This window comes from Rhinolophus ferrumequinum, chromosome 8 (assembly GCF_004115265.2).
Source record: "Rhinolophus ferrumequinum isolate MPI-CBG mRhiFer1 chromosome 8, mRhiFer1_v1.p, whole genome shotgun sequence".
In the NCBI taxonomy this organism is placed as follows: domain Eukaryota; kingdom Metazoa; phylum Chordata; class Mammalia; order Chiroptera; family Rhinolophidae; genus Rhinolophus; species Rhinolophus ferrumequinum.
In genome coordinates, this window is record NC_046291.1 from 29,182,758 (window position 1) to 29,197,000 (window position 14,243).

At 33.6% G+C, this 14,243-nt stretch overlaps 1 protein-coding gene across 2 annotated transcripts in view; it reads right to left on the bottom strand.

Annotated features, from left to right (window-relative positions):
- The window catches only part of BMPR2 (bone morphogenetic protein receptor type 2), a 134,306-nt gene that overhangs the window by 50,090 nt on the left and 69,973 nt on the right, over positions 1 to 14,243 (bottom strand). For both annotated transcript variants that reach the window (XM_033111423.1, XM_033111422.1), the window contains 2 exons: positions 11,743 to 11,913; positions 10,461 to 10,631 (listed from right to left, as the gene is read on the bottom strand). In XM_033111423.1, coding sequence (XP_032967314.1) covers positions 10,461 to 10,631; positions 11,743 to 11,913 — 342 coding nt within the window. The remainder of the gene's footprint in view (positions 1 to 10,460; positions 10,632 to 11,742; positions 11,914 to 14,243) is intronic.

A 14,243-nucleotide genomic window follows, 5' to 3' on the forward strand; every position in this document is an offset into this window, starting at 1 on the left:
ACAACTGCTATTCAAATAATGGCTAGTTTCATCTTGGTTTTGAATGTATTTGAAGTGTTTTAAAGTATCTATGACTACTTTTTATGGTATGGTGACATCTGAAACCACTAAATATTTATCAGATGGATAATCAGTTTTTAAATATGAAAATATGCAGACAGTTCTCAGTAATCAGAGACACTAGAAGGAAATGAGACAGTTAAGGCAGATAGAGAGGAACACACATGTAATGGGAAATCATAGAAGACAAGAAACATTGCAGATGTCAAAATAAAGACATGTAAATTATTTCTTGATCTACATCTAAATCTTTCTAGTATTTCAGAAGACAATTTATTTTTAAATACCAGTCAATTCCACCATACATACTTGGGACTTAGATTTTACAGACCAAAAGCTTCCAAGGAGGTTGTCAGTAAATCCAGGTTAGTCTATAGGTTTTATTTTATTCATCAGGACAATCAAGTAATACAAATTTTAAAAACACCAACATGAAGAGGGACTCCTTTCTTGAGAAAATAGGGGCAAAGCAGGTAATTATGGAGTGGGATTGACATTTAGTAGGGCAGAGCTAGCAAAGCTTCAGAATGAAAACTGTCTGACCATCACCACATAACGTGTAAATAGAATCTTGTTACTATTAAAGAATTAATATTTTCTAAAGGATACATACTTTTCTCTATTTCGCTTGTGCCGTTCCTTCTTCTCTAATATTTTAAATAACTTTATAAGGAACAACAAATTTGTTTTGCCTTTTGCTAAAATGCTTCATGAAATATTAATACTAAGCAAAGACTTTTCAGTCATCCTAACGTCCCATTTTCTGTCTATTCAATCACTTTAATGCTATCACAGAAGCAGTAAAAACTGAAAAATCACAATAAATTCACAATAGCTAAAAACCTACCTGTGGCTCTATGCCAATGTCAGCTTCTTAGAATGTAGGTTTTCTTTTCTAGCTTGGTGTGAGATAAAGACATTTGCTGACAGATACTGAAATTAGAATTTCTAATCTTAACAGCACAGTATAAATTAGAATGTGATTTCTTAAACCTAGCTCTAGATGCAATTCAATCTTTGTTTCTCATCAACTCGATCCAACCATCAACCTAATGAATACTGTAAATAAAAGTATTCTTGCATTCTGACGTTCATGTAAGAGCTTCCTACACTATATACAATGAATTAGGTTTAATTTTTTTTAAATGACTATTTTTTGCCTGCTTCTCTACTAATAATGATTTATTCATAGTTAGGGAGATTAATTATACCAACTCCAGAAATCTTATCAAGAAATTGTTATAAAATAAGTGTCCAAACATTGCAATAATTATACACTTCTTTCAAACTCTAGGAATTTACAAACACATTAGGATGAATTAATCTTATAAAACAGTGAAAGAATACAGTAGATAGAAATTCATTTATTTAAAGACTAACATTCGTTTTAAACAAAGAAGGTACTGCCAAGTTCTGAAAGCTGGAAGAGACTCAGAATAATACCAGGTGTGGCAAAAAAATTGTATACAAGTAGACACTTTGGTCAACGTTGCTCAAGCAGTAGTTCACCGTAATCAGAAGTGTCTGGATGCTGATGGTAACCACTTTGAGCACCTCTTGTAATCGCAGAAGTCAAACGTAACTTGTATTCATCTTTTGTTATAGGTATATATTGAGTATTACAATTTTAATACAGTTTTCCTTTCTTAAAATGTGTATACATTTTTTTGGCACCCTCTGTATATTTCACTTTCCCGAAGTTGTCAGACTTTGGGTTTTAGGTAGTATGTGGACATGTATTAAAGTTAGTTTTCCTTGTCTGCTTTCTAAATAAGAAAATCTCTACTTGATAACAGTGTATCTCAAACACTTGCTATCCTCTTCTTTTAACAGAGAAAGCAAGCTTCAAGTATCAGACAATTTGGGAACAATATCTAATTAAAAAATAATATGGTTTTGTCTTCTACTTACTTTTTTTTAAATTAAAAGGTTTTAAAGTTACCCTCTACTTATGATACTGGCTTTACATTTACAGTAGTGATGAAAAGTTTCCCTTCAAAATACATTTTTTAAATGAGTAGAACAAAAATATTAAATAATGATGTGTCATGTGAATATAGAAAACATCTGTAATATGTACTTAGTGGTATACAGATGCTATGAAAAAAATCATGAAGGGGTCCTTGAATTTTAGGAAATGTGATCATTTTCAAAAAAATGTTTTCTTTCCCGCTCTCAAATGAATGAACAAACAAACAAATATAAATAGGCCCCCTGTTTCAGTATAGAGAGTAATACTTAATAAAAATTGAGTATAGAAAGTAGTGAGTAAAACCAATAGAAAGTAATGGTTAATAACACATTCTCTGGAGGCAAAACACCTAAGTTTCAATCTTGGCTCTACCGCTTATTAGCTAAGTGACTTGGTAAATCACATATCTGTGCCTCGGTATTGTCAATGTAAATTAAGAATATGACAGCAACCATTTCATTTCAAGTTTCTATAAGGGTTAAATGCAAAAGTTTAACGCAGATAGAGCACTTAAAACACTGCTGGCACATAGTGTGTACTCAAAAATGTTATTTAGCTAGTTTCAATTTCACTATACATTACATATCTGAATTCCCTTTATGTTTACTGAAAAGACTGCTCAGTCTGTCTAATAACTATAATCCTGGTAAAGTGAATTAAAATTTCACAACTAGATTTATCCCATCTGGAATAAATTCTCTACAAATCTTAAGAAGCAAGACACATTAAATATTAATCTAACACTAATATCTTAAGGCCAGAGGGAAATAGAACTAAGAACAGCTTTTGTTAATGTGGAAAGGAAGGACAGTGCCTGAAAAAGTTAACACATCATATTGGGTACAACAGAGGGAGAGTTTCCTAAGAAAAAAATAGAGGTCCTCAGAAAGTAAGATCTCAAAGGAAGTACCTAATCTTCCTCAATTCCATAATAATGTCCAGAGTCAGGTCTACTTACAACTATGTACTAAACAGGCACAGAACTACTGGCAAGTATTTTTTAAGGTTTCCATATAATGAAAGAATCAAATATGGTACCTATCCCCATATAAAGAGAGAAACTACTGAAATACAGACTCGCCAATAGAACAGAAAAAACAATAATTGAGGTACAAAGACCTAGACTATGAGTTATCAACCCATAAATCTCATCTCTAGCCAGTTTTGTCTTGGAGAACTATCTAATAATGTGTTTCTAGTTGAACACATGCTATAGGCCTCTGATGGCAACCTCAGATCTGAACCCTCAGATCAGGGGTTACAGCAAGATAACTCCTTGACATGGATTTCTAAATATCAATTCTTTTTCCTTTCCTTTCTTTTTTTTTTTTTAAAAAAAAGGTAATAATTCTTCTTCACGGAAGAACACGACATGTATGCTATACTTCAGATGCTGGGATTGGAAGGAAAAGGGTTTTTTTTGAGAACAGAGAGCTAGTGTCCTTACTGGCCAGGAATCATTGGTGATCTATTGTCTGAACAGAACTTTAATTTTTATGGCCTGTAACAATGTTCACATCCCTTTTCCCAACATTAATAATTAACTATTTAATTATTTTAAAACAAGACATTTCATTCATGTCTCAATGAAAAGCATCAGGAGGCTTCCCATTCTGCTAAATTTTCTAGGAAAGAGCAAAAATGAAAAGAGTCTGCACAGATTTCACTTATTTGTTCCCTATCTCATTGCCTCCAAAAAACTATGTAAAGGCAGTTTTATAAGACTACACAAAATATGTAATTTTTTTTAAAAAAATAAGAATTAGAGGGAAGTAATCTTTCTGAAATCCCCTAACTCTACATCAAAGTAATCCTTGAATGATTATAATGAGAGACTCTGTAGCTCAGCAAAATATAGAAATTCATTCATGGTCATATGGTTAGTCTGTCAGATTTTCCCTGACAACTCATCCCTCACATTATTCTTCAAGATTCACTGCTATCATACGTTTTAGTTTCTATCACTAAGTACCTAATGGTCTTCACCTGCAACTGACGGTGGGAAAAAAACAAGATTTTCCTGAGGAAAGAGAGCTATATGTCGTTATTCTCAGTCATCCATACATTCCTTCACCACTGCTGGTTCTAACCATACTCAATGTACAAGCTATAGCTGTAAGAAGGCAAGTGAATGTGGTTGAGGATGTTGTGTAAATGCATATTTGATGAGAAAGATATAATTCCAGTAACAACAATGAATGGTTTGATGTCAGGAAGTAAATTGCTCAGCTGAAAACAATCTAAAAAGAAATGAGTAAGATTAACAGAGAACATTAAGTACCTTCTGTTGTTCCCGAGAGCATAACCTCACTATGTGGCCTTTCAAAAAGCCATAACCAACTCGTTCACCGTTTTCTTTATCAGTAGGAAAATACACTACAATTGTACTTTTCAAGTAAGCTTCTTTGAAAGTCAGATCATGTAATAGCATCAACTTGGGAAAAGTTTTCTATATTCCTACATTACTTTAAAAATGAAAAGCTGATGTTTTATTTTTGGGAAAGTAAAAGAACAGGAACGACTATGGCTTGTTTGCACTTTCACTATGATGAATGTAACAATAAGGGAGTAAACAATTATTTTTGTTTTTTTCTGCTCTTGCTATCCCATGAACTACTTTGCTACCTTTGTGCTTTTAACTGAAAGTAGCAACCACTTTTCAATAAACACCTTGTCCATTAATGAATGTATCCATTAAATTCTTATTTGACCATATTATAAAAAGAAACAAATCTCATTCCTTTCAAACATTTGACAATACAGTCATGTGCTGCATAATGATGTTTGGGTCAACAACGGACAGACGATGGTGGTCCCCTAAGATTATAATGGAGCTTAAAACTTCCTATCACCTAGTGACATCTTAGCCGTCAAAACATCGCAGCACAACGTATGACTCACATGTCTGTGGTGATGGTGGTCTAAACAAATCTACTGTGCTGCCAGTAATAAAAGTATAGCACATAAAATTATGTACAGTACATAATACTTGATAATGATAAATACTATGTTACTGGTTTATGTATTTACAATACTATGTTTTTAATTGTTATTGTAGAGTGTACTTTTTCTACTTATAAAAAAAATTTCACTATAAAAAAGTGTGCAGCAGCCTTATACACCTATTTACCATGCGTGTCTCTTGACTGCATCATTTCTCTTGTGCTTGATTTAAGCTCGTGTTCTTTTATAAATTTAGCGTTGCCTCAGTGTACAGTGGTTATCAATCTGCAGTACTGTACAGTAGTCCTAAGCCTTCCCATTCACTCACCACTCACTCACTGACTCACCCAGAGCCACTTCCAGTCCTGCAAGCTGCATTCATGGTAAATACCTTATATAGGTATACCATTTTTTAAATCTTTTATACTATCCTTTTACTGTACCTTTTCCATGTTTAGATACAAATACCACTGGGTCACAATGGCCTACAGTAGTCAGTACAGAAACATGCTGTGCAGGCTTGTAGCCTAGGAGCAACAAGCTATCCCATATAGTCCCAGTGTGTTGCAAGCTATCCCATCTAGGTTTGTGTCAGTAAGTACCCTCTACGATGTTCACACAATGACAAAACCACCTAATGACACATTTCTCAGAACATATCCCCATTGGTAGGTGGCGCATGACTGTATGTCAGAACTGACACATTAGCACATATCCCTTTGGCTATCAAATTATTCATTCAGCACACATCTCCTACACTTCCGCTATGTGCCTGACACTGCACTATTCACTGTGGAGACAAAGGGGCATTAACAGTAAGTACCTATCACCAAAGACATTAGAGTCTAGTAGAAGAAACAAAGAGACAATTACAAAATATATGAAAATTTAGGTATGTCTGAAACTTATTTGCAAAAGATTTCACAAAAAAATAGTAATCTGTATATGTATATAGAGAAAGGGAGAATAATAAGGCAAATATAGCAAAATGTCAACAACTGGTGAATATGGGTAAAGGGTATAGAGGAGTTTTTGTAAATTTCAAATAAAAAAAATTTTTGTTGGGGCCCCAAAGTATTAACACTTGACATGTACTGTCTACCAATACAATGAGAGGCAAAAAGTTAAAGGAAGACAAGCTATAAGTCAAATCTGCTAGAGAAAGACAACCACCCAAATAACTCATCCTTCTGAGTAGCATGGTTACTCATTAGGACAGAGGGCTCTATTTTTGACTGAACTACCTAAATAATGAGACATCATCAAAGTTTACAGACGTGACAAAGCTTATAGTGTCTTTAGTTGCACTGTTGTGGCTGCCTAGATATCCTGAATCGATTTAAAACATTTTCCTTTCATGGTCATTTTGACTTTGGGAAAGAGCCAGAAGTTGCACGGTGCCAGATCTGGTGAATAAGGTGGATGAGGACACACCAGAATGTTTTTTTACTGGACAGAAACTGCCGTACCAGAAATGATGTGTGACATGGAGCACTGTCACGATGGAGGATGAAGTAAAGACACTCACAAAAGAGGACTTCCAGAACTGCTTCAGAAAGTGGCAAGAACGATGGGTTAAGTGTATTCAAAGTGAAGGGGGTTATTTTTCAGGGGGATTAATGGCAATGTGTCTTTTACTGTAATAAATTTTTTTTATTTAAACATTCACTGTACTTTCGATCACATCTCGTACAACTATTAAAACGGATGGTTATGAAATATGTAATAACCTGGAAAATCCTTATTATGTTAAACAAAAAAGCGGAATCAAAAATGCATATTTATATTATCCATACAACTATATAAAAATTAAAGAAAAAATACTAGAAACAGTCAAAATATTAAAAGTGGTTATATATAGGTATAGATTATTAAAGATTATTTTTCTCCTTTCCACTTATACAAGTAATACTCAAATATAGTCTTCAGTATAACATATAACCTCTCCCATCAACAGTCACCCCACACCCGCTTATCTATCTTTGATAAGTTTGCTGCAATGTTTTCCTTAATTTTTAAACATAAGTAAATTATTTTATTTGACAAATATTTAAGTTAAATAGTAAATGGCACTTTTATAATAAAAAAATTTAAGGAGAAAAAAATCACCATCACCAAACTTCTACTTGATGTACTATTATATGACCATGAACAAAAAGTTCTGCTTCCTAATTTTATATTTTAATTAATTTCTTTAAACTTTAACACCTACAACTATTTTTGTTTTGGTTAAACACCTAGCATTTACAAACTAAGTGTTTGACATTCTATATAATAGGGGTTATTTTTCTTGAATGCAAAAGCCAATATTCATCTTTCTTGCTAATTTCAAATTTACTTAACTTTGTTGTTTGAAAAACAAAATACATAAATTGGGTTAATGTTCCCAAATCAGGGCACTTCACTTAAAACACTTTCCCTTTTTATTGTGATAACATGACTGATTCCTAGTGGGCAATACTCCTGCTTTTGGTTCAAAAGATCATAGCTGACCAAGATCTAGGTAACAATCTGAAATGCGGCTTTAAAGATCTTTGAGAAGTTATGCACAAATTCACTTCTCTTTCATCTAGATAGATGTACAGTGAAAATTAGAGATCTGGTTTTGCTTGCTTCTTTGTGAAACATAACATAGCCAATTCAGTATAATTTCCTCACAAAAGCTAATGACCTTGAGTAGATAGAAAGACTAAACGAAAATACTTTCTACTGCTTTCAGTTTAATGTTTAATCAACAAATCAAACAAAATAATCCAAAACTGAAGTATGGACTGATAAAATCTGTTGATAGAGTGAGAATTCTTGAGAAGTGCTCCATTTTCAATAAAACAATATATTTTTTAATTTTTAAAACTTTTTATTTGGAAATAATTTAAAACTTATAGAAGAGCTGCAAGAATAAGAACAGTATAAAGAATACCCATATACCTTTACCCAGATTCACTTATTGTTACCATTTAACCCCATTTGCTTTATCATTCTTTCTACGCATACACACGCACACGCACACTTGTGCACACATGCACTCATGCACATAATCTTTTTTGAACCATTTCAGGGACAGTCATATACATATATCATGGTCCTTTATTTCTAAAAACTTCTTAGAGTAGTTCCTAAGAATATGATATTCTGTTATTTAACCCAGTACTGTTATCAGCTTCAGTAAATTTAACATTAATTGTTTAATCACCTATTTTGCCAATTGGCCTAAAAATATCCTTTATCACATTTTGTTGTATCCAGTGTAGGAGTTTAGGTACTGCTTAGCTGTGAAGTATTTTTACCCTTCTTTAATCTAGATCGTTCCCACAGTCTCTTTTTCTTATATGACACTGATATTTGTGAAGAATACAAATCCTCTTTATGTACTAGAACATTCCTAGTTTAAGGTTTGTCTCATGTTCCCTCATGATTAGATTCGGGATACGCAATTCTTGGCTGAAATACAGTACTACATTAGTGACACTGTGTCCTCCTCAGGGTATCATGTCCATCTGCCCACCATGAGTAATGTTCCTAAACACCTGGTCAAGGTGCTGCCCAGTCTCCTCACCTTATAATTACTAATTGTTCCCTTGCAATATGCGGAAGACACTTTAGGACAATGCAAATACCCAGGGGCTCTTTACTGAAACTGTCCCAGATTTAGGATCCTTTGATGATTCTTGCCTGATCCAATCCTTATAGTGATGGCTACAGAATAATAACTTTCCAACTGCTGCACTCCTACATTTATCAGTTGGCACTTGGCCAACTGATTCTACTGTAAACAAATGCTCTCTCTTCTCCCTTCTCTGCTATCAGTACAGACTCATGAATTCATTTTCCTTCCAATCGCTTACAATTTATTACTGTAATTTTTTAGCACTCAAATTGTCTTGAATTAGCCAGTGAGAGTTCGTTCAAGCTGGCTCCTATGTCCTAGTGACAAGTTTCCACCCTATTTTGAGATATTTTTTCCTTAATTTCTAAGTGTTACGAGATGTTTCAGTTCTTATCTTGAATCTATCCTGCTCCAGTCCTAGAATAAGTCATTTTTCCAATGAGTTCAAATTCTTTTGAGTAGGGAGTAGTATCAGAGACTAAATCTGGGTGTCACGTATGCTCATTGCTACTGGCGTGCTTTTGCTTCTTATCCTTTTCAACACAAAGAGCTAAAGATATATGTAAGTATATTTCAGATATATATAAACACATACAAATACGTACATACACACACACACACACACACACACACACATATAACATACACACATATGTGTTATTTTTAAAGTCATAAGTCCATACCGATACCTTGAATTACAATCTATTCACATTAAGATTCTCTTGCCTTCCCTCATACAGAATTGTGTTCCTATTCCTTCAGTACGAACACTGGTTCCCAAGATCATCAACACATATATTCATTTCCTTAATCCTGTAATACAATACACCTATAGTTGTTTCAGAATTGTTTTGTCTACACTACTAAAAAAACAAACCTTCTAAAGAGTTCAGTATTTGTTCACAATTCTCCCCCCACATCTTACACCCCATCTCACCCAAAAGAGTATGTATATGTAATCAAATACTGTGTTTGTAAAATCCTTAGATTAGTTCTTTCTTTTTCCCTTAAGTGTGATTATGATATTTATGTGAAATACAATTGGGCTCATTTATTTCAGTTTGCTTTTAGTTTTGGTTTTTTTCACCCCTTCCCAGCCTTATTTATTTAATTTTCCTTTCTGCATGTGTATAACAGCATCATGATTCCAAAAGTCAAAACTACATGCAAAAGGCTATATATATACTCAGTGGACTGTTGCTCCTTCCTATATCCTTTCCGCTCCATTCCCTCTATGCATTATAAGGAACCAACTTCATTATTTTCTGGTTTATACTTTCTTTGATTTTTTAAGATAAGCTTCCTTAACAAAAGATAGCACACTATATATGCTTTTTATTTATCTAACATCACCTCTAGAAATCACTCCATATCAGTTCATAGAGATCTTACTTATTTTTGTTCTTCTAGCTGTACAGTTACTACTCCATTACATACATGTACTATAGTTTATTTCAATTAACTTCCTCTTCTTGGACATTTAGGTAGTTTCAAATAGTATGCAGTTACAAACAATACTGCAATAGATAACTACGCATATGTATTTTCGTACTGTTGAAAGTGTATCTTCAAGATAAATTCCTATAACTGAAGTGCTGGATAAAAGAGTAAAAACAAATGTAGTTTTCTTGATATTGCCAAATTCCCCTCCATGGGGGCTGGAAAATATAGTATTTTGATTTACATTCACTTGGTAATATATGAATACCTTGCACATCCTGGTGCATGCACCTCTTTTGGATTTCAGGTGTTGGCTAGATGTAGTCTCATGATACTGGAACTCTCCTTCTCATTCCTGCCAAACCTGAATGTTCTTATATTATTTTTAATTTTGCAAATCTTTGGAGAAAAAAATTACGAGTTACTTTAACTACTTACTGAGTGGTGTTGTATCTGGAGGTGGAAAATTCTCAGTGAAGTTGACATTACACAAGTCTGTGCTACAGCAGCAGAAACGGTATGTTCCATTCTGAATTGAGGGAGGGGTGGTGGTTACTACACATTCTTCATAGTGACACTCCTGGGGATCTCCAATGTGAGACCAACATCCTACAAATTGATATGAATCTAAATAAATTAGGAGTCAATACGATAAACAAAACTAAAAGGAAAACAACAAACTAAGGAATAATTGCAATCAATGTGACAGAGAGTGTACACATAAGTTATAACACATTTGCAAACCAATAGGAAACATACATTTTTTAAATGAAAGAAAAATGGCAAAGTATAAACAGGCATTTCATAGGGGAAAGAAGCCACGAACAAAATGTATAACTTCATCATTAATAGAAGAATTATTATTAAAACAACAGTAAGATGTCATTTCTATATCTATGAAATTGTTCTAGGTTTAAAAAATAACAATACACAGTTGTAACAAGGATTCAGTAACACTCTCATACACTGCTGGAGGAAATGTAAGTGTATATAGCACTTCTAGCAAGGCACATGGCAGTTTTTATGAAGAGAGTTTAAAATATTCATGTTTTATAATCTAATAATTCTAACTTGAAGAATCTATTCCAAAGAAATAATCAGATAAAAACAAAGGTTTATGTAAAAAAGATCTTCACTGAAGCGTTATTTATTACAGTGAAAACCAGAAAACAACACAATGTTCAACAAAAGAGTAATGTGTAAGTAAATCATGATATGTATATACAACGAAATACTGTGCAGAGGAGAAGAATGTTTTCAAAATATATATAAAGACATGGGGAAATGTTCATGATATAATTTAAAATAGAAATAATTAGGTATAAAATTGTTTATACATTATTTTCCTAATTTTGAAAAAAAAGTACACACACCTATAAACATAGAGGTACATAGCAAATACATCTGAAGGGAATAAACTAATATAGTAAAAAGTTTTCAAGAGTATGGAATTGCAGACATTTCTTTTTCTTAGTTTCTGTATTTTCTAAACTTCATACAATAAGGATACATTATTAACATTACACTAAGAAAGATATTATTAACATTAAGCTAAAAATCAATTACCCTTTACAAATTAGGTGTTTGTGGATGAATATATAGATACTTTTAAATTTACGGTTTTCCAGGAGAAGGTTGTAATTTCCACCATGTCTTTTTTTAGATAAACTTCAGTTCCACGAAATACAAAGTTAATTCAGGTAGAAAAAGTATTACTTGCCTTGTTTTACAAGATTTATGTCCCCTTTTGATTTCTCCCAGAGGCCATAGCAGGTGCTACCTTTTGAACATAATATTGTTCCATTTTCATGAGAAATTCGACTCTCACCTATCCCAAGGTCTTGCTGATAAGGATCTTTAAATGCACATAGACGTTCTTGATTCTGAGAAGCTAAAATAAAAAAAAAATAGAAGACAAATTAATTTTATGATAATCTTTGCAAAACATTATTTATAAAATCTTTAAAAATCATTTAAAAACTTATTTATAAAAGAGTTAATTTGAAAGGTATTATAAATTTCCCTACTAAATCCCTAAAAAGGCTCAAATAAATTTGTGATTTTATATTTATTCAATAACTTCTTTCTCTTCATTAATTAATTTGTAACCTCCAAAGAAGAAGCAAACTTGAATACTCATTTCCCAAAAGCAATTCCCCTCTTACACAAATTATTTTTACCACTCTTTCTCCTATTAAATAATTTCATGTCCAAATAAAGAAGTAACATCATAAAAATGTCCATGTCTAAATTATCAAACCTCCAAAACAAAATAACAAGCATACAGGGATAGATAATTTGGGGAAATTCTACAGTACTCATTTATTACATTTTACACTCAGTTGTACAAAGCTAAACACACATCATTAGGCACCATAAATTAAGGATGTCCTCATCCTTAGTGACTATAAGTGGATACATGGTTTCCTTTGGGGGGGATGGCAATGTTCTAAAATTAGATTGTGGTAATGGTAGCACAACTGTAAATTTACAAAAAAAATTGTTCACTTAAAATAAGTGAATTTCATGGTAGATAAATTTATCTTAATATATCTGTTTTTAAAAACTAAAGCAGTAAGTAGGCAAAAAGAAAATGACTTTCTGTTATAAATGTATCAATATAATAGCCAGAAGAAGAAATGCTCAATAATCCCTTATAGTACAGTGACAACCCAATGTATGAGGTGTGATCAAACAATACGGTGAATGTTTAAATAAAAAAAATAATTATTACAGTAAAAGACACATTGTCATGAATCCCCCTCAAAATACTCCCCCTCGCTTCAAACACACTTATCCCATCGTTCTTGCCACTTTTTGAAGCAGTTCTAGAAGTCCTCTTTCGTGAGTGTTTTTAGTTGTGCTGTTGTGGCTGCCTCGGTGTCCTCAATTGATTCAAAACGTTTACCTTTCATGGTCATTTTGACTTTGGGGAAGAGCCAAAAGTCACACGGTGCCAAATCCAGTGAATAAGGTGGATGAGAACACACTGTAGTTTTTATTTAACAGAAATTGCCATACCAGAAGCAATGTGTGACACGTAGCCTTGCCGTTGTGATCATAAAATATGGTGAATGCTGCTGACAAATGCCATCCAATGGAAAGAATGGGGTCTTCAATACAGGAAGTGGGCTGTCTAACCTTAGTAACAGTGTGTGACAAGTTTCAAGTTGTTTGATGCAGTTAGTCTGGTGTGAGCTACAGTTGAGAGAAGGTGTGTTTTAAGGTGTGATGTAAATCATGGGTCACAAACAACACAGTAACATGAAATGGGCAAACAGTTTCATCCTCCATCACGACAATGCTCCATGTCACACATTGCTTCTGGTACGGCAACTGTTGTCAAATAAAAACATTATGGTGTGTCCTCATCCACCTTATTCACCGGATCTGGCACCCCGTGACTTTTGGCTCTTCCCCAAAGTCAAAATGACCATGGAAGGTAAACATTTTGAATCTATTCAGGACATCAAGGCAGCCACAACAGCACAGCTAAACAAAGAGGCTCTCGAAAGACACTCACGAAAGAGGCTCCTAAAACTGCTTCAGAAAGTGGCAAGAACGATGGGATAAGAGTGTTCAAAGTGAGGAGTATTTTGAGGGGGATTAATGGTAATGTGTCTATTACCATAATAAATTTTTTTAATTTAAACACTCACTGTATTTCTTGATCACACTGTGTACTTTCAATGTCAATCAATCTTTCTCCGTATAATCTAATTTAACTAATTTTAAGAGAACATTTGCCACATAATTTATCAACTAACAAACATTTACCAATATTGCTGAGAATAAGAAAGAAGTAGAAGGTTATCAAAAGCAACAGCTGATCTTTGTTTCTGAAAGTAGACTTTCCTAATGTGTTTGACTAGCCAGAATAATAGTATAACATACTTGGTCAATATATTCCTCATGGGCTTCTGATTTATTTCTTCATTTTGGGTGTGTATCTTATTTCCCATGTTTCCCCGAAAATAAGACCTAACTGGACAATCAGCTCTAATGTGTCTTTTGGAGGAAAACTTAATATAAGACCGGGTCTTATTTTACTACAATATAAGACTGGGTCTTCAGCCTGCCAGGTAGCTCAGGAGGTTGGAGCTCCATGCTCCTAACTCGGAAAGCTGCTGGTTCGATTCCCATATGGGCCAGTGGGCTCTCAACCAAGGTTGCCGGTTCAACTCCTCGAGTCCCGCAAGGGATGGTGGGCAGCGCCCCCTG